Source organism: Propithecus coquereli, unplaced genomic scaffold, assembly GCF_000956105.1.
Source record: "Propithecus coquereli isolate 6110/MARCELLA unplaced genomic scaffold, Pcoq_1.0 Scaffold5, whole genome shotgun sequence".
Taxonomy (NCBI): domain Eukaryota; kingdom Metazoa; phylum Chordata; class Mammalia; order Primates; family Indriidae; genus Propithecus; species Propithecus coquereli.
The window spans coordinates 12581393-12608521 of NW_012150840.1; the positions used below are offsets into that span (position 1 = coordinate 12581393).

Consider the following 27129-nt stretch of genomic DNA (forward strand, 5'->3'; position numbering starts at 1 on the left):
CCTCTCGGCCCTTGCCTGGGCCTGAGGGAGGTCACACCAGTCCGAGAGGAGATCACTGTCCTGGGGGCTGAACCAGGGACAAGAAACTCAGTTCTTGGTCCCCATAGAGCTGGGAAAAATAAGGAAAGGGGCTTGTGTGACTTTTCCTTCTTTGCAAACAAAAGTGCTTAAATGTGATCCTTTAGCTCTATGAATGCAAACCAGGGCCTGGTGCTCTCTCGATAAATTATTATTAGTTCCATAGCTAATAATAGTATTAATAGTAATTATTATTATCACAAAACTAATGCCTCTGCTTCAGAAAAAAGAACTGAATATAGAATATCAGTTTTTCCAATTATTTTTCCTTTATATTCCTTGGAAATTTTTTCAGAGATAAGATAGGCAGGATGATGTAGTGGAAATAATATTTGTCATGAGATTGCCTAGATTCCAACCCTGACTTTAATAGGTACGAGTATATGGCCTTGAGCTTCCCCAGACCTAATCTTTAAAATGGGTATAATAATTATTATATTTTACACGATTATCATCAAGATAGTATGTGATGACAGGGTCAAGTGCCTGGCTCTGGCCTGGCTTGGCACAATATGGGCACTCAGGAAATGTCACTGCCCCTCCATAAGCATTGGCCTGCACATGGCACCTATGTGATGAGGTGGCATGAAGCTGCCCTTTCTGCCCAGAGATGCAGCAGAGACCTTGGCAGGTATGTGAAAATCCAATATGGAGTAACCTTGACCTAGGAGAACCGTAAAAATTCTCTCATGGCAGGAACCATCTTATCGGACATTGGGCTCCAGAAACATTTTACTTAAAAGAAAGTGTCTTTCCCCGGCAGTGAGGATTGATAATTAACTTATGAATTGTTTCAGTTATCAGTACTGTGATATACTGTATAATCTACCAGGTTTCTGGTAACTTGAAATTTGCAAGTAATTGGAACCAGTCTTTTATTAACTTTGCATAATCTGATTTGGGCTCAGATTGATGACAATACTTTGGTAAGAATGGGGAGAGTCTTTGACACTAGGATCCCTGGGGATCTGACTCAGTAATGGGAGGAAGGCATCCCTGTCAACTGCTAAATCTTTGGAGGAGCTTAAAACACCTGCAGACAAAGCCCCGAATTTTATAATAAGGGCCTCCCCCAAACCAGCACCATTGTCGGGTTTGAATATAGAAAGAGCTCAGTGAATTATTAATTCCATAGCTAATGAGAGTAGTAATTATTATTATCACTAAATGCCTCTGCTTCAGGAAAAAAACTAAATATAGAATATCAGAACCCCCTTGCCAGCTTACTCAAGTCTAGCTTGTATTGATCTAGCGTTAATACAGCATGGGAAGTCAGCAGGAAGAGATCACTGAGTCTTACTCTAATAAAGAAGTCAGCAAACAAGGGAGGTTGTCACCCTGAGTCCCACATTACAAGTGAATAGCCCCCTTAGAGTCTCAGAAGGCCTCTCTGAGGCTCCAAGGGGTGGCAGATGGCCAGAGAGAGCAGCCCACGATTGAGCCTCATGATTGAGCCTCCCATTGTTGGAGAGGGAGAAAGACAGCTTTGAGGATGCTGCCTCGGTGCCTCTCGCCCTCTCCCCAGACAGCAGGCCGAGGCCAGCCAAAGTCACCCTACCGTCTCCACTTTGCTCTCAGTATTTATAACATAAATGTTCGATGAACTTCAGATAATACGAAATGTAAAGAATAGAAATTTCCCGTAATTTGATGCCTCCTCTCTCCCCAACAGAACCCAAAGTTAACAATTTAAATATACTTCCAGAACTTTTCTTCTCTATATCCATATATATCTATATATATATATATAATTAATTGAATATAAATGTAAGTATTTCTTCTGTTGCAAAAATGTCATTCCACAATGTACACTGTTCTCCATATGCTTTTACACTTAATATAGTAGGTGTTCAATAAATATTTATTGCATGTGTGAGCCATAATTTATTATTCAATCTGCTATTAGAGGACTTTTGGGTTGTTCCCAAACAGCTGTCCAATAAACACGATTTTATATAGGAAAAACATAATTGAAATACATGCATATTACACATAGAAACATAACATACAACTACATGTAATAAATATATCCTTAAATATACTAATAAAAAACACATGCAATGGGAGGGATGTTTTGGGTGCCCTCTGGTATATTTCATGGATACCCCTGGGATATATGTTGATAAATTAGCCTCAAAAAGAAAACTTTCAGATAAAGGGTACTGTTGTGATAACATAGCAGTTGTTATATTGTTATGTTGTTATATTGGCTTTAAATCCTCAGCCAAGCAGCTTGACTAAGATGAGATTCAGAATCCAATCATGGTAACAGAGTGACAATTAATTTTAGATAGAACAGAAAAAGAATCCGCTTCAAATTCTTTTTAGAACAGGAAGGAAAGAATGGTTGTGTGTTGGTGGGAGGGAGGAAAGAGGGAAGAAAGTGAAAAAAGAATAAAAATGCTTTCTCCTGCTGGTGATTCGAACTATTCCCATCTGATTCTACAGCGTAATAATTGTAGGTCTTTTAAAGGATGTTTTACAACAGATTTCCCTTTCTCACTTGCTCCCGGGGCTGAAGGCATAACGGTTCACTTCCTGCCCCAGGCTGGAGGCTGGCCACTCCTGGCTTAGTCCCAGGAAGCCTGACATACCCCGCACCCACCGTGAAAGTGAGCATGTCCTCCCGTCCCTCAGTGTTGCCGTATTTGCTGAAGTCCACCAAACAGTGCCACAGTGTGGAAGGGATGGGGGGTGGATGCCACTGCAGAACAAGGGCAGTGGCCCAGGACGGCCAGGTGCAGCCTCTCGGCCCTTGCCTGGGCCTGAGGGAGGTCACACCAGTCCGAGAGGAGATCACTGTCCTGGGGGCTGAACCAGGGACAAGAAACTCAGTTCTGTGGTCCCCATAGAGCTGGGAAAAATAAGGAAAGGGGCTTGTGTGACTTTTCCTTCTTTGCAAACAAAAGTGCTTAAATGTGATCCTTTAGCTCTATGAATGCAAACCAGGGCCTGGTGCTCTGGGGAGAACAATCAGGCCGGAGACTGAGGCCGAGCAGCCCAAAGGGGACAGAAACCCAGACAATGGTGCTGGAGCTGGGGGTGGGTGGAGGGGGGAGCCGATATGATAGCAAGGAAGGAGTTTCAATGTGAATGAATACTAATTAGTGACGTGGATATTAATGATGACAGTAATTAACAGGGGAAAGGAAGGGCTGTCATTGTCCCAGGGTGAGTAATCAATCTTGGCAGGTGATAAATAATGGCTCAGCAAGCTCAGCAGAAAGATAATCCGCCTGCCTGGGGGAGAGCTCGAGCTGATGCTGGAAACCTCGCAGTTTCTAGGCAACCCACAAAAAAGAACTATTTTTCTTTTAAAAAAAAAAACCAGGTTAGAGGCTCTCTCCCACCCCCAACTTGGGATTATGGTTCTTATTTGATTTCCGCTTTGTTCTTCATTTCCTAGGATGAATGTTGAACTTGTATAATTTGGAGGAAATGGACCCACACTCACACACGCACGCTCACACACAGACACACTCTGTCTTTCTCCCAAAGAATGTGAATGAATAGGACTGTTTTTGATGCAAAGTTTAGCTCACAGATGACATCCGGGAGCCAGAGTGTGCAGAAGCTGAGACGTCCTGCTTCTGAGGTTGAAATGTGGGGAAATGGGAAATTGCAAGGATTGCAAGGCTGTGTCAGTGGCCCTGGGGGGGCACAGGAAGCGGATGGGGCCGTGGCACTCCCACTGTCCAGGGTTCCTTCACCCTCCACAGAGCTACAGAGCAACAAAATGTCCAGGCTCTCGGTCTGCGTCAGCCCCACTGATGGCTGCCAGTCAAATTTCTGAGAAATTAGATTTCTGGGAAAAAGGTCATCCTCATTAAACACCCCTGCTGGACCTCCAGATCTTCACGTGGGAATCCAGCCCAGGACAGCTCTTGGAAATCCTCTCCCTCACACCCACGCCTCAGGCCCACGGCAGGACTTGGATATCTAGAAACGTCTCCCCTTGCAGGCTGTTTTCCATCCACATTCTACCCTGGGATGACAAAGCCACTTTCGATGGTCTACACTGGTTTAAAGTGAGATCTTTGGGCAACAAAGATGGATTGACCAAAAGTACAGGACCTCCTAGAAAAATGGACCCCTCTACTCCCATGCGAACCGTGCTGCTCTTAGAACATTGGTTCTAGGTGCCACATTTGCAAAGGGAGGCAGACAAAAGGAAACATATTCAGCGGATTGTGACCAGAATGGTGAGGAACTCCAGGTTATATCCTGTGGGTAAACAGCTGAGGGTCCAGGCACATTTCACCTGGAGGGAGGATGTTGATGCTAAACCAGAACTGTCCAAATATCTGAAGGACTGTCTCACAGAGTGATTAGTTTGTTTATCTATCATCAAAACACAAAACTAAGGCCAAAGGGAAGAAGTCAAAGAGGGGCAAATTTCTTTTCAAAGGAATCAAGGACAATTTAACTGGAACAGGCTGAGTAGGGGGAAATTTGTGAGTTCCCAGGTACTAGGATTTTTCTACATGCAGGTTACAGCACCTCTTGTCCAGGGTGTTGTGGATGGCTATTAATGTTCATGGCTGGACCCATGGCTCCTTCCATATTGTGGCTCTGCACTCCCCCAGTCCTTGGAGTCTTCTGTATCCAGCCATGATGGGGAACGGAAGGGTGGGGAGATATGGAGGACCACATGGGAGTTTTTATGGTCCAGGTCTGGAAATGGCATATATCGTTTCTTCCCACATTCTATTGGTAGAACTTAGTCCACACCCAAGTACAAAGGAATCTGGAAAGGTAATCTAGCTGTGGCCCAGTGCGGAGAGGAAAGAGATTTTGGTGAACACACAGAAGGTTCTGCCAGAGATGCAGGGGCACATTCATTCAGGAGGGCCCAGGACAGAAGAGAGAGTTTTGCAAGAACCTGTGTGGCCGCCTGTGTTGATCAGCCCTTGTCAGTAAGGGCAGGGAGCTGAAGAGGCCCCCTTCCTCAGGAAATGGTCAGGCGTGATCAAACTCCACCTAGCTTGCCTTGGGAAAATCCTCTATAGGCACTCCTAGAAACGTGGATATGAGGTCATCCTGAGTCGTCAGAAGTGAATGTGTTTTAGAAAAGCACAGAATTGTAACTATGGAAGTGCAATGATGGATGGAAAGGGTTGGATAGGGCAGAAAAGGCTCAATGTTATTCAGCTCTGTGGATTCGTGCTGACTGGAATTAGGATTCTCTTAGGAAAACATGTTCCTTCTGCTACAGGGTTAAACACTCATGAGGTCTTCAGTTGAAATCGCTTTATCATTGCAGGTACTGACGTTGTGCAGTGGCTTATGAAGAACCTTTCCATCGAAGACCCAGGTACCTGACCCTTGACCCTGCCTTTATCTCCCCTGTTACCAGTAAATATCCCATAACCAAGTTCCAAACTGGATTCTCCTGCCCTCTTGAGGACTGTGGTTATAAATGGGAATTCCAGGACATGGAATCACTCCATTTACAAATAAAACTTATTTATTTTCTCCACTGAATATCTATCTTTAAATTGAAATCATGCCTTAAGGAAATGAGCAACTATTTAGAATGCCAAAGAGCCCAATACAATAACGTGTGAAATGAGTTGAATTCTCGTTAGCCGCAGCAATTAAAGATAAGTTGTAGCACTGTCACTGAACAGCCTTCTAGAGCCAGTTCTTAAAATTAGATTGCCTGATCCACAATTAAGATGTTTAATTATTTGCTAAGACTCCTTCTGTTTTCTGCTTCTGCAAGAAAGTGAAGGAATAATTTTTTTTCAACTTTAATTGTGCATTTCAATTAGGAAGTCCTTACCAGAAAAACAACAACAAAACCCTGACCAATAAAACAGTTTCCAAATCTGTCCTCCCACCAGAAAATAAGCAGTAAAATTTATTTTCACAGCATAATTAGGAAATGGGGAGGGAATCCAGAAAAATGAAAATTCTAAATAAGTAAAGCTTATTAATCCATGTGCTGTTAATTAATACTTTTCTGAATTTATTATGTATTCCTTTGCCTTACTTAACTGAATATTCTTGATGACTGAAGGTCACATTTATAAAGACCCGCTAATACACTCTGATGTTCTTAATGGACATTGGAGGGATGAGACTTATCTACCCCAAATTAAATGGCTCCAACCACTATGCCTTTTGAAGATTTTTTTCCAAGTGTCTACTCTAAGTGTCTGGCCTTCAGCTGTGACTCCTCGCTGTGATCAGTATGCCAGCTCTGGCACTCCTGTGTTCTAACCTGACGTTTCTAATCTGCTGGCTATGAAACAATACAATTTGTATACAGTTCAATTAAATGTAGTTGCCAGAAATCTGAGTGCAGAAAATCTGGTCATTCATGGAAATAACCCAAGCCTTTTCACCACCCTGATTAGTGACTACTCTCACAACTAGTGAAATTGCTTAATTCAAGTCAAGTTCTTAATTCACAAGGGAAAAACTATAAATGCTAACCCTTTTAAGGGATAGAACCCAAGTCAACTCCCACAGATGTAGCCTGGACTTCTGAGTGTCCACCTGCAAAACCTGGACTGGATCCTGTTGGCCTTATGCATTCTGGACTTGAGTGTCCACTCATAAAACCCGGACTGGATCACCATCTACCAATGTAGTTACATTTATTTAAAGTCAACATTTCTTTCGATTATGATGCTAAACTAAGGAACACCTTTCCTCTTTCCTCGTGGCAGTCTTTTCGCTTCCAAGAGCACTGCTTTCTTTGCCCTTCCAAAATAATCATTGTATATTTCTGCTTTATTTGTCTATTTATTTTTATTTATTTATTCATTTATTTATTTTTAAGACCAGGTCTCCCTCTGTTGCCCGGGCTGGAGTGCAGTGGCCCAATCCTAGCTCACTGCAGCCTCAAACCTATTTTTTATTATCGTTCATATTATTCTGAGAACACGAAACCAGCTGGTAGTACATGAGAATGGGCTTCAGGAATCCTCTGGCCCTGGCAGAAGAAGCTTCTCTGCAAGGTCCCAAATGATGAGGGTCATGTTTATAAAGATCCATTATGTTCCGATGCCCTTGGGAGGACAGCAAGGTCTTGGGACCTGTTGGGCTTCTGACAAGTGGCTGAGCAGGAGCTAGCAACACTCCACCACCTGGGAACAGAGGGGTGTGGAGGAGACAAACCAAAGCCGTGGGAAGCCAGGCATACCCACTACATGACCACATCTTTTCTTTCTGCGTATCTGCCAAATTTCTAAGCAAAAACATTTGTGTTCAAAGAATGAAATGAGAGTATTAGCTCCAAGGTTGGTGACATGAAAGTCACCTTCTTACTGGATTTTGTTCTTCTTTCCCTGGGGAAGAAGCAGCTGCCGATGATGAAACTCCCCTACTTGCTGGACCCGAGATTCCTGAAGCACAGAGACTTTAAAAAGCAAACCGGTCATCACTAAGCAATTAAAACTCCATTCATTCTAATTCCACCCATGACGCATGCAAGTTCTTAATAAGCAAAACATTTGGATTATATTCAACCCCTTGACAAGTTTGCAAATAACACCAAAACAAATCGCTTTTAAAAATTCAGAGCTTCTGAAATTAATAATCGCTAGAGACTCCCTGAGCGTGTCAGTAATCTCCATGTCCAAAAATTAGTTTTAACCAGTAAAAAGTACTTTTAGATTTGGGAAAGATTATTTTTATTTGTGGTAGGAGCATTGAGATTTTTAATTTTTTCTTAGTTCTGCTCAGGATAAATTCGTAACTACCTATGTGAATCTGTGTATGGCTGGTACTAAAGGAGCAACAGGCTGATGGTGGCGTTGCTGGGGATGATAAAACATCATGAAACTACAAATATGAATCAAGGCTGCCAGCACTCAGGGAGTATTTGCCCTGAACCAGACGCTGCTAAGCACTTTATGTGAAATATCTCACTTAATTAAATACAGGTTTATCTATGCCAAAGCTCATGCCCTTGACCATGAAGCCAGACTTTCTTCTGAAGGTCTAGGGGTGGGGAAGGGAGGTTAAGCAGTGTCAGACCCTCAGAGCTGGGATCCAGAGGAGTCCCAGACACATGGTGGCCCTTCCCCACCCTGAGCAAATGCAACCATGTCATCCACGCAGATGACACTTGACTTCCGGTTGCCTTTCTGCGCTCCCAGGTTACATTTTAACTAAGCAACCTGCTTCCTAATTCCTTCTCTCTCCTATGTCCTGTTCCTGCAGTTGAAGCAATACATTTGGGAAGCCTTATAGCTGCCCAAGGCTACATCTTTCCAATCTCAGACCATGTTCTCACCATGAAGGATGACGGCACCTTTTATCGTTTCCAGGTAGGCCTGCTGGCTTCTCCTCCTGAGGAGCCATTTCCTCTCATCATGATCTACTCTCAGATTAGAACGACCCCCCTAAAAAAACTGAGGATATTTGAGGGAGCAGTCCCTCACTCCTCGTCAGCACTGGCAAAGCCAAGAGAACTTTTGTCTGGGTCACTGGTTGACCCACTTAAATAATAGTAAAAGGCCCTCATTGAGAGCCTACTCTTTGTTGGGCACTGTCTTAGTCTGTTTGGGCTGCTGTAACAACATACCATAAACTGGGTAGCTTATAAACAACAGAAATTTATTTCTCACGGTTCTGGAGGCTGGGAAGTCCAAGATCAAGGTGCCAGCAGATTCGGTGTCTAAGGAGGGCCCACTCTCTGGTTCCTAGATGGCACCTTCTAGCTGTGTCCTCACATAGCATAAGGGATGGGAGGGTCTCTCTCAGGCCTCTTTTATAAGGGCACTAACCTCATCCATAAAGATTCCACCCTTATGACCTAAGTACTTTCCAAGGGCCCCACCTCCTAATACCATCACCTTGGGGATTAGGATTTCAACATATGAATTTGGGGAGGATACAAACATTCAGCCCATGGCAGACACTTTGCACATATTTCCTCATTTATTCTGAAAAATACACTGAAGAATATCACCCATTTCACAGATGAGAAAACTGAGGTGCTCAGACAATTAATGTGACATTTAGTAAATCCAGGAGGCAGCCTTGATTTGGTAGCACAGTCCTTGATCTTTCTACTATACCATGCTGCCTTCCTGGAGTGAATTTGCTACCTATTCATCCTTCCCACTCATTTTACACTCCTTCTCCCAGGTCCTGCCCCAGAGGGAATTGGGGCAGAGGATGAAGGGTTGTGCCGAGGATGAGGGGTTGTGCCAAGGTCTAAACCAAAGGGGTTGGAAGCAGAGTTTTTCAGACAGTGTTAAAGGGATAAAAGGAACTCAGGTTTTTATACCCATTAAACTGTCAGCCTGACTTCTGTGGTTAGACTTCTATTGTCTTGGGCTAAAAAAGTCTTGCCCTGTAAACTAAGCTCGTTTTTGCATTTGTTTTGCTTACTTTATCTCTTATTTCTCAACACCTAGATTAAAATGTTGACTCGCCTCAACTGCCTTAGAGAACAGGAGAGAGCTGGAGTCTGGTGTCAGCAAGAGGGAGATGAGGAGAGCCTGTCACGTGGGCAGCTCCTCCCTAGGTGCAGGGGAGGGCAGGTCCCGAGGTGTCTCTGAGTCCTGGCACCTGTGCTCTTTTGCAGGCTCCTTATTTCTGGCCTTCGAACTGCTGGGAACCTGAAAACACTGACTATGGTGAGAACTGAAGCCACAGCACACACTTTGTGTCACTCCTGGGAGTGCCAAAGGCAAATGCTTGGTGTCTGGGTGACCACATGCATGGGGAGGAAGGGTCTTGACCCTGCTTTGGCCTTTCTCATGTTGTTGACATGTAATAGACTCCCTGTTCCAATAATGGAGGAAGGCAGAACACACTGGAAGATGCAGTCCCAGGAAGGAAAGGGGAAAGGGAAGAAAAGCTTTATCAAGAGATGCTCAATAATGTTCATTCTGTGGGGCCGGGGAGAACTAGGATCCCACAGCAACACTATGGGACAGTGACTTGTGATCACTCCTTCCAAGAGCAGGGTTTCAGGGAGGGCTGGATCAAGGGGCCACCTCTCCCTGGTCCTTTCTGTTCTCATGAACTTACTAAAACTTACTAAGAACTCATAGGTGCTTTAATAGTCGGAAGTTAGGAGAAAAGGGAGAGAGACCAGGGTGGGATGTCCAGAAGTCACCCTGTACTAGGAAAATAGAGAGCAAGGTAAGTTGGGAGTGATCTCTCTCCAGGCAGGAACTTATTAGACTTTTGCCACATACTCTCAGTGGAGACTATTTACTATTTCTATGTGCCAGTTCTCTGAAGAAGTTATATCATCACTATGCTGCTTAAGAGAAAAGACCTGAGGCCCACAGAGGTCACACGCTCACACTATCACATTTGTCTGAATGTCCCATTGATTGTAAGCACCATGAGGGCAGAGACTGGTCCACCTTGTACATTCTCATATCCCCCGGTGCATAGCACATGCCTGAGACATAGTTGGTGCCCAGTAAATATTTGCAGACGGTTCTGCTTCTTTATTGAAATGGTCAACAGACACTCACTAGAGGCAGCAGAACTTGAACTCAGATCTAAGTGGCTCCGAAGCCCATGCTTCTTTCATGCTCCCATGTGGGATGTGCCTGAAGGTCATAGCACCAGCACTGCCCCTTTGCACGGCATCCTTGCTACTGACTCAGCTGCTACAGCAGACCAGTCCATGGCTCTCCTTGGGACTGGGCAGTCAGGGAGACCTGCAGCCTCTCTCCCTGGCTTCTTTGTGGGATTGTTTAGGGCAGGAAGGCAGGTGTAGCTGCAGTGCGCAGGAAATAGGTTTGCAGATGGATTGTGCTGAGGGGACCCTGTCTGGGAGACCTATGGTATAAGCTACTACTTCCAGGGAAACCAGCAACGGGGAGCCATCCTAAGGACAGAATGCAAGCGAGTCAGGCCTAATAAGGCTACGGCGGTTCTTTCTCCAAGTCTGGAGGATGACGGTCATGCCGAAGGGCAGCCCTCAGGCTGTCTGCTCAGCTGTCCACGGGCCCATTGTGGGCCCTCTGACACTGTACTGCACCCTCAATGATGCAATAAGGGGACCCAGCAAGGCTTCGAGCTCCGAACAGGAGCTGCATTTGGCTATTCATAAAACAAGTGCTTCCGAGGCGGAAAGATGGCTCGTGAAAGCCCAACTCGGAATTTCAATAATTAGACCTCAGATCCAAGCAGCAGCCATGTGCCTTCGCGAGTGTGAAAACCAATATTTTTCCAGGCAATGGAGAGAGTGGGAGGATGGTAAGACCAGATATTTACTGCGATAAAGCTCAGGCCATCATACACTGAGCTCAAAGGGCATCAGTTCCCTGTCTCTAGGGTATTCTCCATTTCGTAATTTTAGTTGTGCATCATGAACAAAGATTGAAATAATGGTTTGTTTCAGGCTCTCACTAAAGCGAAGTTATTCTGAATTCCTGTGCCTCAGTGTCTGGGAAATCAGAGGGAGAAGTCAAGGTGCAGGATGCAGAAGTGCCAGTGTTTCCAAAGCACTGTAGTCAAAATATCAGGAGTATTTACCAAGACGGAATTCAGCACAATAAGCCCCAGGACCAACCAGTTCCTCTAGCTGCGTGATCTTGGCAAGTTACTTAGCCTCTCTGTGCCACAGAAACCTCATACTAAAATCAGAGTAATAATAGTACTTGCCTCCTAGTGTTGTTTTGTTAGGATTAAATGAAATACGTGTAAAGTTCAGTGTGTGGCACGTAGTAAGGAGTCAGTACTGTGGTGGGGTTGCTATGACTACTACTGGGATGGTGGTTGCTATGATTGCAGCTGTGATGGTGGTGGTTATTATTGCTACTGGGGTGGTGGTTGGTATGATTACTGGGGTAGTGGTTAGTATTACAACTGTTGTGGTGGTTATTGCAACTGTGGTGGTGGGTGGTGTGATTACTACTGTGGAGGTGGTTGTACTATTGCTACTGAGGTGACAGCTGATATTATTAGCGCTGTGCTGGTGGCGATACCATTTCCATTGGGCTGCTCGTTGATATCATTGCTACTGTGGTAGCCCTCTCACCAGAGAGGGTGTGAAACTGAAACTAAGAATTTCAGAAGAGGTATGATTTGGACTGATGAAGAACCAGAAACTTGCCTTCATTCGACAAACATTTACTGGTCACCTACTCTGTCAATTTCTACGTCACAGATTTGAATAAGTCACAGCCCTTCCTGCCCAGCACTCCAGGCTGGGGGAGGAGCACGATGGAGGTAAGGATCTGATCCGAGTATCCAAAGGTTTTCTGCTGACGAAGAATGATGGACACGGTTGGCCAGGTTGGGAGGGGCAGGTTTATAAAAGGGCCTTGGCAGTCTAGAAGAGATGTTTAGAATGGATCGAGCAGTTTTGGGGAGCCACTGTCGGTCCCCAACAGTGAGGAATGACTTGAAAAAAGTTCCCTCATCTCTAAGACGGGGGTAATAACAGAACCCACCTTGCAGGGTCATTATAAGGACTAAGTGAACATTTGGAAAGTCCCTAGAACAGTGCCTGACATTTGATGGGCTCAGTATAAGTGGCAGCTGCTACGATGGTGACTTGTCCAGCACCTGAGACACTACTGGACACAGAGGAGGCGCCCGGTAAAGTTTACGTGATTAAATGAATGAGTAAATGGGTCAGTGAATGTCGTGGTGGAAACTCCGCAGACGTCTGCACTGGACCTCGCTTCCAATTCCAGCTCTGTCACCCACGAGCCTGTGGGCAAATCATTCCTCTGGGCCTTCGATTTTCCCGTCTGTAAATGAGGGGTCTGCACTTGATGGTTGCCAAGGTTACTTCCAATGCTAAAATTCTGTTGTTTTAAAAGTAATTTGAGGTTATAAGGAAAATAGAGAAATAAGTGATTTCTATGTTCCCTTGTTTAGGAGACTGAGGTAAATAGTGATGTTACTAGTAAAGACAGTTTGGAAAGGGGTTAGTTTTTTAAGTACATCAAAATCCAAAAAGTTTAGTATTTTTAAAAAATTTATAATTGCATATGCAATAATGAACCTGTTCCCTTTACAAAATAGTTAAATGTGTTCCATCTTAATTGTGGTGACATGGTGAGCCTGAAATGGCAGTAGATTCATTGAAGTGAGGCACAGGTGAGGTTGGAATGCCAGGTGGGAGGGCAAGGAGACACAGATTTTTCAGTAAGAAATTAAATATCCAAGAGAAAACAGCATCTGGAGCTTAAATCTAGTCCCCCAGCTGCCCTCCCGTGGGACTGGCTGTCGTTGCCGCGGTCATTCGAGTTGGTTGAACGTTACAGTGAGCGCTAGTGAAGGCCACATGGGGTGCAGAGAAGTCCCAGGGAGATCTGAGCCGAGCATGGCCACACCCCACCTGGTTGTGGGGAACAGACTCCTAGTGTGGGACAGTAGCCCCGAGGGAAGCAGGCTGGAAGCGCATGACCAGGTGACTTGCGGTCATCAGGAGTGGCACCAGCTGTGCACCCCAAGCACAGTCCCAAACTTCACAACCTCGCTCGCCCATTTTGACCCAGATGGGTTGGAAATTTCTTGGGATGACTCTGCCTGCGTAAAACCCATTGTCCAGATCTGGGTTAGCCTCTTCTGAGTTTTACGTTTGGCCAATTCAAAATACTGTCCAGGGCAGTACGGTCAAAGCAGCTGCCACCTCCACTGACCTGCACTGCTGGCGGATCATCCTGACCAGGTGTGGTGCGGCTGGTGACATGCCAGTCTTCCTTCTTGAGGTTGCCCCCAATTCCACAGGCTGCCTGTGGTCCAAGAGAATGAAGGAGGCGCTTTGTAATAGAACCGACAGCCCTTTATCAGACACTATAGCTGCTTGGTTCATTGGAAAAGTTGGTAAGTAGAAAATTACTGAAAAAATTATACATACAATACCTTAAGAACCTTATATGAAGATAAGGAACATTCATTTGATGGCCTTTTGGGTTAGGCCCAAAGACTTATCTTTGATTATGAGCTCTAATAACTTGAATGTCTTTCTTAAATAAATCACACTCAGAATAAACCACCCAGTTTTGGTATCAAGAATTTAAAGGCACTTTTGGAGCCTTGAAATATTGTCCTCCCCTAGATTTGTATTATTTTTCCCATCTTTTCCAGTTATCTCACCTTTACCAAATTCACTAGCAATTATCTTAGCTGACTTTCCTTTAAGTTGTTCCAAACCATTCAACTGAGTCTTCATAGGAACAACAAATCTCTCTCTTTTCACATTAATTTCACTGGCATATGCAATATTATTTAGTGAACTTACATGGTTAAAATAACAGCTATGCCTGACATAAGCAGATTTGGGAACAAGCACAACTGACTCTTGTGAGCACAAGGTTCGTCTGGAGAAGGCAGGAGTGTGTGCATGCCAGAGGGTAGGCCCCTGGCTATAAAGGTTCTAAAATATCATAGGAGCCATCAGTAAATTTTTTACAGCAAATGGAGGAAGTTGGATGACCCATTGACTAGAGATCTCTTAGTATAGTTAAGAGATCTTGTTGCCAAACAACAAAATGATCGCAGGTCCCCGGTGACCATTCTGTTGTTGGTTCATACCATTCCTCTACTGTTTTCCCTGGGTCATGCCACTTGGCACTGGAGAAGGAGGAAGACACTGAGGAAGCAGAGGGAGGGAGAGGAGGTGATGAAGGCCATGTTTGAAGAAGAGTGTCCTGGCAACTGAGAGCCAAATGCGCTTCCCTAACTCGTCCTCCCTTTCTACTGTCCTCTCCAGGGCAGGCCCTGGTGCTAGGGACAGGGATGAAAGTGGCTTAGGACAAAGCCTCTGCCCTTAAAGGGCCCTCAGCCTAGAGCAGGGGACAGTCCAGTAAACACAGGAGCTCTGTGCCATGGAACTAGGTTCCGTGGTTGAGGATATATAGACGCTATCTGGGAACACCAGGCTGGGTCTTCAGAGGTTAGTAGGAGGTCACCAGATAGACAGAGGGAAAGAGAGAAGAGAGAAGGACCTTCTATGGAAAGAACACATGCAGAGGAGTGAGGCTGACAGTTTGATGGCCTCACAGTGCCTGAGGGAGGGAGGAGAAGAGGTTGACTAGATAGATAAGCAGAGACTGGAACACAAAGAACCACATTTACCGCTCTAAGGAGCCCGACCTCACTGCTGAGGCCATCGAGGATTCCATGCAGAGAGCTTTCAGATGCAGGAGTAACATGGTCATGTTTGTGAAAGGTCACTGAGTGGAGGACATTCGGGGTGAAGCAGAGTGAGGAGGAAGAAGGGGAGTTGTCAGGATTGGAAGATGGGCCCCCATCTGATCATGACCTACAAGAAGACTCCCAGGGAGCAGATGCCATGGCTTCCACCTAGAAAACATGTTCTTCCCAGGACAGTGCTGGGCACGTAGTAAGGGCTGGCTGGGTGGCTGGGTGGCTGGGAGGACTGATGGGCGGAGGGGTTTATGATTCCACTGCACCACCGGCTTTGTACATGTACTTTCTCCTCTTCCCTCAGCCATCTATCTCTGCAAGAGGACAATGCAGAACAAAGCGAGGCTGGAGCTGGCAGACTATGAAGCCGTAAGTGTGATTACTCTCCAGGCCAGGTGTGAGAGGAAAGTAAAATCATACCTGCAGCTCAGTTGAAGCTTGTGTTCTTCCTTTTTTCCCCTAGTCCCTTTTAGACGGTTGGAAGGGAAATCTCTTCTGTTTCCCTCTTTTGTTCTCTGCTCCTCTCACAATCACAATAAAAGTTTACATAAATAACTCTCAAAACTCAACATTAAAAAAAAAAAAACTGTGTGCATAATAATTAAAAGATAAAAAAATAAACAACTCAATTTAAAAATTCAATCCGGAACATAAGACAAGATGCATGTCACATGTGATGATGTCCACTCCCCAGCTTTCTTACCTTCCTCCTGCATCTTCCTTCTTAAGATGTGGTTCCTTGCAAAACTTAGAGGCTTCACCACCATGCTCATATCCATTTCCATGCGACAGAACCTGGAAACCAAAACACAGAGAACTTGAAAACTCACAGAAAATTTAAAATATATTTTTAACTTTTGATTGCAGAATTTTCCCCCAAACTGAGCATTATATGGGTCACAGAGAATCCGGGAAATCTGGTAAACTTCCATGCACCTCTCACTTCCCTCTCCCTGCTCCAGGGCAGGTGCCGCTGAGCCAGGAATGGCCGAAGGGCCAGCAGCCATGGCAGGAGGGGTGACATCAGGGCAGTGGGGAATCCTTCCCTGGGCAGCCCAGCATTAACATCATCTTCAGGCCCTCACCTTCCAAATGCCCTTCCCACTATCACCACCTCAGTTTCCAAAACAAGCATGAGGCCCCCTCTGCCAGGCCTTGCCTGTCTTGGGTGTCCAAGCCTACCAAGCCACTGGGCCATCGCTCCCCTCCCTGCCACCCCAGTGTGAATGTGCATGCCACTGGAGAGCAGCACCCGTGCACGGCCCTTCACCCTCTTTGATCCTGCTGGCATCAAGGACCTATGAATGGGGGTGGGGCGGGACCAGTAGAGGGGATGCCGTGCAGCAGTTTGTCCAGAGCCTCAGGACCTGGCTGAACTTTGCAATGTCAGAGCATATGTTGGATTATGATCTTCCCAGGCAAACCCTGGCATGGTTGTTCTGTGGCTCTGAGCATCCAGGGAGCCCAGTCCTGCCTTGTCTGCCCTGATGCCCAGCAGTCACGTCACCCTCCTTTCAGAAGACTGCTATTGTACTCCACACCCAGCACAAAGAGCTTTGACTTGATGACATCACTTCCCCAACACGACCTTTACGAAAGACCCAGACTGCAGAAGCATGTGGCACCTCCATCCTGCGTTTCTCTTCCCCGTATTTTCCGTGTTTTACAAAGTGTCCTACACAGAAATAAAACAGCCTTGAGTCCTGATGTATTTTATCCAGTTTTCTCTTCTCTTGCCCCATAACGTTCTGCTCTAGTATTTACAAATGTCATTAAGATGTTTTCTCAGGTTGAAGTTCTGCATAAAAAATGCTTAGAGACTAAAAAAGCATTTTGTTTCCAAGATACAGCAATTTTATTAAAATTTTCTGATTACATATTCTCTTTGCGGAAACAAAAATTCAAACAACAAAGAAAGGAGAGAAAATAACCTGTGATTTCTCCCCCCCGCCCCAAGTTTTTTCTATACATATATTTTTTTTCTTTACTAAAAAAAAAATAGAATCAGACTATAAACATTACTGTGTCAACTGCTTCTTTTCCCAATCACGTACTGTTAGTATCTTGGGAATCCTTCCACACCCGTAATGATAATCGACACTATTGTTTTTAGTGGCTGCCTAGAATACCGTGCTATGACTGTGTCGCACTTTGTATAACTACTCCTCAATTGCTTGACATTTGGGCATTACCAGCTGTATATGCTATGAACAGTGGAAGAGTCAAAGAGACAGGTTTTGGAAGTGCTTGCACACCAAGCCTGGGTAATAACTGTGAGTTCATGTGCGGCGCTCTCCACTTGAAGCTCCTTTTGTGTTCATAATCCACTAATGAGGACAATCAATTAGTGTTGGCATGAGCTCTATGAAAATACACAGCATCATGCGGGCTCCAGCCTCGCATCCATCTGAATTAGTAGGATCATTAGGGACCCCGTCAACCTCCCCTCCTCACTGCCCTAACGTTCCACGAGGTAACTCTACAGACTTAGAGAAACTGTACTTCCTTTTTCTCTAAAGGCAACCCTTGATGGCTTTTCTTTCTGTTTTTGGCTTTTCTTTTCATGAACATCACAAACATAGACACCCCCTTTGGACCACTTTTCAGTTCTGACCTTAGAAAGCACTACTGCCAGGTCCTCTTGGTTCCCCTTTTCCATGACTTTCCCAGCTCCCTGCTGGAAGACAAATCCTGAGAAACCAGCCTTGGCTTTGCTCTAGAGATGCCCTACAGGTTGCGGGGAGTCCATCGTTCATTCCCCAACAGCCACAAACCATTGTGTGTATTCCAGCAGCCTTTATAACAAGTGCTGTGTGGGTTCTGTTCCTGTAAAACACACATGAAGAGAGGAATCGGGAGAACCATAGAGACGTCAGACATAATGGCGCGCAAATCAATATGAATAGTTCGACTCTGTGTAGCAGGGTCTGGTGCAGAGCCAAACTGGGCACATGTCCAGTGGATTTAAAGTGGGCCCTGCTGTTTTGCTGAGAGTAACCCGAATGGATGGCCGCGTTGTAGTAAGCACAGGTGTGCATGTGCTAACTTACAGTGATTAATGCCTTCTTGTTGGTTTTCATTTCTCATTAGGAAAACTTAGCGCGACTCCAGAGGGCCTTTGCGAGGAAGTGGGAGTTCATCTTCATGCAAGCAGAAGCACAAGTGAAGTAGGTGAACTTAATCGAGACCCTTTCAGAGAGAAAAAGACTCTGGAATTTGGAGATGGTGTGAGAGTGGGATTGCCAAAGTGAGGTTTCCGACTGGCGTTAGTCTCTCCAATCTCTCAGGGGAGCGACTGAGTAGAAATTCAGGGCAGGATGGATACGTTTCATCTTTGTAACCAGGTCACCCTAAAATAATGTCAACAATGTGTGCTTCAGCAGGCAAGGGAGAGCCTCCCAAATGTAGAACGCTGGTTATAAGAAGGTGTACCTGTTTCCCCAAGAGATTCCCAATTGTTCTTCTGTGCTCAAAGGTTGAAAAACATCAGACCCACTTTACCTGGAGGACTGGAGATTTCATCTTCGTAGGAAAACATATTAGAGTTTTAGGGAGGACAACAAGTACCCCTCTTCTGGCTCTCCCCCACAGGGAGGGGTTTAGAACCAATTGAAAAATAAGGCAGAGAAGTCAGACATTTGGGGTCCAAAATGTCAGATTATTACATTAATTAGAAGCTAGATTGTAGGGCATGGCTTTGGAGCTCAGCCCTCCTGGGCAGAGGTGAGTATCTGTGGGCTTCCCCAGAGCAGAGCCCAGCCCTGTAAGTTCACTGCGTGCAGAGATATCCTGAGGATAAGCTGACTCAGATGGGGCCCAGAAAGGGCCAGCCTGAGCTTTCTCAATTTCTTCTTTCAAGTCTACCAATAAGTTAAGTCACTCTTCCTCCCTAAATGACAAGCGATGAAAGGAAGAAAAAAGTTGGAAGCGTTTTTCCCGTATTTTTTTCTCCCGTATCTATAGTGGAAATTCCTTCCTCTCTAAGGACACACGAGGGCTGGGGAATACATGTCCCACAGCCATACACATGGGTGTCCACCAGACCCATTTAATTCTGGGAAACAGAATTGCTTGGGTCCGGATCTCCCTTGTCCTTTCTGAGGACGGAGTCTGGTTTAGCCAGGAGCGTTAACAGGAGCGAGACAGGGAGGGCGGGAAAGGGATGCTGAGCTGGGAGAATGCTGGGAGAATGCCCTCTGCACCCCAAGGGAGGCGGACGCCAGGCACTGGGAGCTGAGCTGCAGCAGGAGGCACCTGAGGAAAAGGAAGGCGGGAGAGCGGGTGGGACGGAGGCTGGGACTCATGCGGGCTAAGGCAGAATCGTGCCTGTGCACTCAGAAGCCACTGGGAAGCAAAGAGGAGTGCCAATTTGTTCTTCCAGAATCAAACAGCATCACAAGGTACACAAAGGAGAGGAAACTGTCACTTCGTGCATTTATGGTATTTCTCGATTCACTTTTTTGATTAACTATGTGATTACATTATAATTGTGGACTATTTAAGTACACAGTAATTATCGCAAAAATCATGGGGTGATTACGGGTTTATTTCAGTCCAGTAAACTAAAGTGTTCCCAAGAGAGCCAAGAACCAGAAGTTACACAGCAATTAATTTGAGTTGCTTTTTACTTGAGAGAAAATATGAAGTAATACATGCTTTAAAAAAAAAAAAAAAAGCCTCTTATCTGTGCTGCAGATCAGAACATAAAGAATCTGTTCTTGTCACCTGTAATTTTCTTCCTGCAATTTGTGCCTCCCCCAGCTGAGGCCGGTGACACTGGTCTTCTGGATCTTGTCACACGCTAGGGCCATTACGCTGCCTTTAGAAAGCCAGATGGTTTGAGTGACTTTTAAAACACATAAATTGCAGCATTTTAAAGACCTTCCTACGATTCTAAATCTAAAGCAAACTTTCAAATTTGAAGATGGAACACTGGCAAGGTGGTGGCTATATTCCTTCTTATAATTTGTATACGCAGTATACAAATGATGAGGGGGTATATCGAATGGATAATTCCCTTCTTAATAATCCAAATCTTAATAGTTCAGATGAACAGCTGCATTCTTATTCTTCCCTTAGGCCACCAAGTTCATTGCATATATATGGCAATCTGTAACCTAGCCTAAAACAAGTTCTCTTACCACGTGTGGAATTTCTGAGGTTTCCTGGAGGCAATTGTACACCTGTATTTTCCAGCTCTGCAGAGAGCAGGGGCCACGCAGGTGCCACAGCCTTGCATGCACTTAGCTCCTAGAAGCAGGCACAGATTGCTGGGGCAAGGGTCAGAAGGAAAAAATAGAACACAAAAGCCTCTCACTTTCTCTCTTTACTCTTTCAGGATTGATCGCAAAAAGGACAAGACAGAAAGGAAAATTTTAGATAGTCAAGAACGGGCCTTTTGGGACGTCCACAGGCCAGTGGTGAGAAAGCTCTACTTGTTTCTCTAATGTTTTGTTTTGTTTTGTTTTCTGAATTTTTCTGTTTCCTTCTCTTGAAAGAAAAGACTGTCTTTAGCCACCAGGTGTCTCAGTCTTAAGAAAATTGCTGCGCTTTGTGGAATTGTTTTACCATTCATTCATGTAATCTCAGTAGATTTTCTGGAATGTGTGTCAGTTCTGCCTTTTAAAAATTATCCATCCATGAAAATACGGAGTTAGAAATGGAGGAGCTATGGAAATTCCACCAGGGGACCTTTGGGTCCCAAAAGTTCCCATTCCCAAAATTGATAATTTCCATTTCCACTGTCATTCAACTCTGAATCTTAAAATATTCCCTTTCAAATACAGTTAATTCTTGTTATTCATGGTAGTCGTGTTTTATAAAGCCTTGCAAACACTGAATTAGCAAATATCGTAGGATTGCTCCTGGGGGAAACACAAAGTTAGGTGCCTGTGAGCCTCTGGTCACAACTGATCGATAGGTTACCTTATTTAAGGTATGTTTCTGTGTAAAGACACCTTATTTAGTGTACACTGTTGATTCATTAACATTGCACGCACAGCCAACAGCACTGGAACTCATGCCTGAACAAAGCTTATCTAACGTGTGTATTTCCTCCCAAGGCACGTCACTGCCTTCTTGCATTTAGAGACAGTGGACAGCACTTCAGCACTATGCTTGGGGCCATTTTAAACAGCAAAGTCACCAGCAAAAAGCACAAAAATGCAGGGAACTTGGTACTAAATAACCCCTAACTAGAGTGGTTTACAGTATGAGGTTTGAAACAAGAAAGCAGAAGGTCATGTTGCTCAACCTCCGCTGGGAACATGCACATAGCGGGCTCAAAATTTTTACCACTTAAATAAAAAACTTCTCTTTCCTTCTCAAAAAACAAAATTGTTACCACTCTACGAATGTTCACAAATGGTCATTAAAGTGCCACAAGTACTGATTTGGGGGTTCCAAATAAATTTAGCAAGTAGGAGGATTTACAAATACAAAATCTGTAAATAATGAGGTTTGATTGTATTTCTAATCTCATGTTACTAAGACAAAGCTTGCATTTCCCTCATGAAATGAAACTAAAAATGAATAAACTATTAATAGTTCAGTCTTCCTAAAAACTGATTAAAAGCAAAAACAAAAAAGTAGCTGCCCATCCTGATATTGGAGTCTTTTCAGATGGTTAGGTATATAAAACCACAAAGGCTGTGGCTAAAGCATTCCTGCCATTTGAATAATAAACTTGCTCTTCGAAATTGTACCCTATACCCTCTACATAGCATCCTTAGATACTATGAGGTAAGCTTTTATATTTCATAGCAGAACTCCATAGAGAAACACATATTACAGCAAGACGGGAAAAAATCATGCATTATCTGTACTGGGAAAGATAAAGATTGGTTCTGATGGTATTATTTGGGCTAAATTGGAAGAGTAATTTTTCACTTAGTAATTTATATGATGATTTTTTTTTCTCAGCCAGGCTGTGTGAACACAACAGAAATGGATATCAGAAAATGTCGACGTTTGAAGAATCCGCAAAAGGTTAAAAAGGTTCGCTAGTGTGGCTGAACTAAAAATTCTTAAAGTAAATAGCCCTCCCAATTCTAGTACTGTTCAAACAGTAATTTGTTATTTGTAATTCTAACACATTTTGTCTTTTGAAACCATTCCATTCATTCATTCTACAAATATTTATTGGGTGGCTGACGTGTGCTCAGCTCTGTGCTTGCGCTGGGATGCGGTGGCAGGTCCTCACCGAGCCCACGGTCTGGCCGGGAGTGAAACAGCCGACAGGCATCAGGCTGTGAGTGCTGTTAGGGGAAGGACAGGACGGTTGAGGAGCCCAGGAGGGGCAGCTAAGCCAGATGGGGGGCTTCCCAGGGCTTCCTGAAAGCAGGGTGAGGTATGCTGAAGGGTAAGTAGCAGCTGGCTCTGGGGAGGTGGCAGAGAGGGTAGAAAAGGGAACAAAGGGAACAGAAAGTGGGAGAGCCCACAGGTGAAAGTGAGCTTGGTACTTAGAAGCAAATGAAAGTCTTCTAGGACAGCTAGTTCGTCCAAATTCAAATTATCTTCTTGCCTAACCGTGAATGACCCAGGGGTCACTTGTTTTTCACTTTACTGAAAGGCATAGTGGCCATAGCACACCCATGGGTGCCACACTCGACTGCCCCACAATCCATATGTCCCACCCTCACCATGGCACCAAGGTCAATATTGTGGGAGAACACGGCCGTGCTCCATAATATTAATTTCAAAAAGTTGGAGATGTGTCCCCAAACATTCCTATTTCATGTAATGACCAATTATCTGTCTCTCATATATGTATATGAGACACACACACACATACACACATATGAGAGAGAGAGAGATGACACACATATATATAAACTTCTTGAATCTACTTACATATTTTGTTCTTCACTGAGATACTGTATCATATTTTAAACTGTTAGTCTTAAATTGTCCTAATTCAATCTTTAAGGGCCCCCTGATTCTGATATTGTAGAATTTCATGAAGTCCCATCCACTTTATCTGGTTTTGTTTCTTTCCCAAAGCAAAGATGGTGTTTATCTGTCCATACCATCAGGAACAACTTAAAAAGTATTAATAGCTATAGCTATGGACATGTTGAGAAACCGAGGCCAGAATACGTTAAAAGGGAAAACCTGAAACCTGCCATCTCAATTTTGTACCAGATGGGTGTGCCATCTGCTGACTCACAGAAAATCTAGAGGGGATCTTTTGTGCATCATTTTCAGCAGTTGTTCTTGAACTTTCTTTTGCCTGAGAATCATCTGGGGTGTTTGATAAAGATGCACATTCCCACCCCACCCACAAAGATTCTAGTTCGGTAGGTCTGGGGTGGGCTCAGCAATGTACATCTTTCCCAAGAGCCCCCAGATGGCTCTTTGCAGATGGTCTAAGGCCCGTGTTTGGAGAAACACTGATATACCAGGAGGCTGTCATCAGTGCCATAAAAGGCAGGATTTTCTAAGTGGTAACCCAAAGGTGGGGTGAGATCCTTCAAGAGGCAGAGAGCTCATCATTGAAGAAACTGAAGCAGAGGCCAGTCACTCACTGTCCAGATGCTAGGAGGGGATTCAAAGAATAGGAATGAGTGGTTGAACCGCCTAACCCTGATGTCACCCTTCAACTCCCAAGTTAGATGACTATGTCCTTGCTTCTTCTAGTCAGTGTACGGTGTGACCGAAGAGTCCCAGTCGCAGAGCCCCGTGCACGTCCTCAGCCAGCCCATCAGGAAAACTACGAAAGAGGACATCCGGAAACAGGTGAATGGGTTGACAGCTGCAGGCCCGGGAGGGGACGTGGCCAGCTGAAAAGCCCTTGCAATGTTCCCTCTGAAGGTGGAGTGAGCTGAGTTCCCGGACACCGCAGGGGACCCAGCTGTGGGTGACTCGAACCTTTGAGTGCTGTGCATGAACAACCCACGGAAGCTTGGGAGAAAGAGTTGTCTATGAGGTTCCAGTAGAGAAGGACACGAACGGGTTATCCCAGTGCCACTACGGCTGTTTCCTCCGTGGGAGCTAGAGGAGGGGGCTTTAAAATGCTAATGCGCTTCCACAGCAACCCAGCTCAGGGCCGCCCCTTATTTATTTACTGCTGTGATTCGAAAAGAAAGTTTAAGAATAAGGAAAGCCCTCCTCCCAATGCCATTGCAGCATGATCTGGTTGAATGTTATCTTCCTTCGTGATGAGGAGCCCGGGTCAACGACAGTGGCCAGTTACGTTACTCCCTTCCGATGTTTGCTGGTAACGAGGCACCACAGGGCCTGCTATTCATCTTGTGCCTTGCTGGCTTCTGCGGGCACAAACCCAAAGGAGTAAACTTTTAGGTGCCTGCCCTGGGCAAGTTTATTATTGGGTGGGGAGAGGAAGCAGATGTATGTGACAATAGCTATTTGATGATTACAGTCGAGCACACCAAGCACACAGGTGTGACATGCATGCAAAAGGTGGGCAGAGGAGAGGTCACCGGGGCTTTGTGAAAACAGGTGTTTATGGTGCACATATTACCTGTCCATGCTGTTGCTGAGCTTTGTGGAATCTACATTGCCTTTAAATTTTGGAAATCAAGACTTACATCATGACACAATACAGGGGAATATGTGACATGGGCGAGATTGTGGACTATGAATGTTAAGCGTGGCAGGAATGTGCGGGGGGCAGAGTGGTTGCTAGCATGCAAGGCTGAAGGGTTGGCAAGGTCTTGCCAGAGGAGGTGTTTGGATCTTGGTGGAAATAGAGGATTTGGATTCATGGAGTAAAGGGAAAAGAGAATTCTATTTTGGTCTTAACATCCCTGTTTTCTCTCTCCCCAGATTACATTTTTGAATGCACAGATTGACAGACATTGTTTGAAAATGTCCAAAGTGGCTGAAAGGTATGTTTCCCCTCAATAATATTGCTGCTTTCTTCTAATTTAACAGGGGAGAAATGTTGCAGGGTTATGGTTAACAAGTGTGTTCCATTCCAACAGTCAGACTGTGGTTACTCCTTAGACTAGGGTGTAAAGACCCCGCAGGCTCACGTGAGCATAACCAAGATAACAGACCTCCCTTGAGTGATGTCAGGAAATGGTCCGTCGCTAAAGCTTTCCAGGCGGTGGCCACGGGACCTTGTCAATCAAGGAAGAATGTCCTTAAAATCTACATAATGCCCCTTTGCCTTCAGCCTCTCGATTAACTCAAATGGAATTGCTCCTCTTTCAGCTATAAAATGCCCAGATTCACTTTATAGGGGGAAAGAGATTCTGTGTGTCCTTTAAGGTGCTGGCCACGTAAACAGGAGGGCCTGGGTCATCAGGAGGTATTTTGCCTCCACGCGCCACCGACCGCTGAACGGCATCGAATCAACTGGAAAGAAAACATTTGGCTCCCCCAGCCTGGCTTCCGCAGCAGCGTTTGTGCTATGGGCTGCGCCAACAGCTAGTTCCACTCTGTTAACTCACGAGAGACTCAATTTTATCAACTAAATGGTCTGTTTTTAACTCTTCAGTGAAGAGGGGAGACCACCTGGGGAATCTGTATGGAATAAATCTGATCAGACAGCCTAGGACTGAACGTTTACTCATCCATCTGCCACCGTTACAGCGATGACCAATTTCTGAAGGAATCAAGGGCTTACCTCGGGTCTTAGTATTTATTGGACGTCAGATAAACTGAGTCTTTTAAGCCCAGCTCATGCAGGGAGCTGGCTGCGTGATCAACCTGGAAGCCTTTCTCTGCCGGCCCCGGTGTTAGCCACATCACCTTCTAAATAAATAACAACAAATGGAAGCTGCAAACACTTCAGCCCCAAACAAAGAGCTTGAATTAACACTCTGCCTTCAGGAGGCTAAGGGCGTCCCTGGATTTGGACTCATGTCTTTGGTGGCATCTCGCATCTATTCCAGGGTTTCTCAGCAGTGGCACAGTTGACATTCTGGGCCAGATAATTCCTTGTTGTGCTCATCACATCCTGTGCATCGTAGGATATACAGCAGCATTCCTGACCTCTCCCCGTAGAGGCGACGTGCCCCCTCTCACCTTCCTAACCACCCACCGCCACAGCTGTAACAACCAAAAATGTCTCCAGACACTGCCAAAGGTCCCCTGGGGGGATCAAAATCACCCCCACTGAGAATCACTGCTATTCCTATTGTCCCTAACTCAAGTGCTGCAGAAAGCTGCTGTGACCAGAGCTCAGCACACACTCAGAGCCCAATCATTCTGAAGTCATACTTGCAGCCAGCTGCAGGCTGCGGAGCCACCTTCCACCTCAAGTCACAATGTGGGGCTTCTGGCCAGACTACCAGGCCCTGAAAATGCCATTTAGGTCTCTTTGCTCCAAAAGAGTGGCTGTGACTGACACAGCAGGATGACCTCAACTCTATCTGTTATAGCCCGTGAAGTAGGGACAGAAGTGGCTGTCCTGGTATACAGTGAGAGTCGGTGTGCTAGCAGTGCTAGTGTTTGGCTTTGGAAGGGCTCTTTGGGGGTTGCAATTATAGGAGAGAGTATATGTGGGAGCATCTTTCCTCGGATTTGGTTGCTCAGGTCCCGTGGTTCTGAGCACCGTAATCCAGGTAAGGGACAGGGATTAAAAAATGGAATTTCCCCAGCCTCTGCCATAGGGGATTCAGATTCCATGTCTCTGGGGTAGAGCCGAGGAATCTGCATTTTGGATAATCTTTGAGGCTGTGGTGAAGCCCTTGCCCGCTACTCAGACTGACCTGGGAGCTCACAGCAGAAGGGACACCCAGTTATTCTTGTCTTTGGGGTGTGGGGAAGAGCCTGCACCACTCAGCCCAAGGTAGGCAGAGGCCAGGCAGGTGTGCCCAGGCCAGGGAAGGGGGAAAGCCCAGGTGGGGGCGGGGAGCCTGGCACATCCTATCGTTTGTTTGTTTACGTGCCCCCCCCCCCCGCCAGGCTTCTAATTACGCTTGAAAGGCTGCTCACATTGAAGGGATTATTCCAACCGGCTACTCCTCACTGCCCAGCTAGAAGCATCTG

The 27129-nt window shown here is 45.3% G+C and overlaps 1 protein-coding gene across 7 annotated transcripts in view; it reads left to right on the forward strand.

Annotated features, from left to right (window-relative positions):
* Positions 1-27129, forward strand: part of RGS6 (regulator of G-protein signaling 6) — a 556008-nt gene that overhangs the window by 452749 nt on the left and 76130 nt on the right. For all 7 annotated transcript variants that reach the window (XR_001137974.1, XM_012656078.1, XM_012656073.1 and 4 more), the window contains 9 exons: positions 5342-5392; positions 8254-8360; positions 9626-9677; positions 15476-15540; positions 18262-18338; positions 20510-20591; positions 22093-22167; positions 23809-23907; positions 24958-25019. Coding sequence is in view for 6 of the 7 variants with exons in the window: in XM_012656078.1 (XP_012511532.1) it covers positions 5342-5392; positions 8254-8360; positions 9626-9677; positions 15476-15540; positions 18262-18338; positions 20510-20591; positions 22093-22167; positions 23809-23907; positions 24958-25019 (670 nt within the window). In the remaining variant the exon portion in view is untranslated. The remainder of the gene's footprint in view (positions 1-5341; positions 5393-8253; positions 8361-9625; positions 9678-15475; positions 15541-18261; positions 18339-20509; positions 20592-22092; positions 22168-23808; positions 23908-24957; positions 25020-27129) is intronic.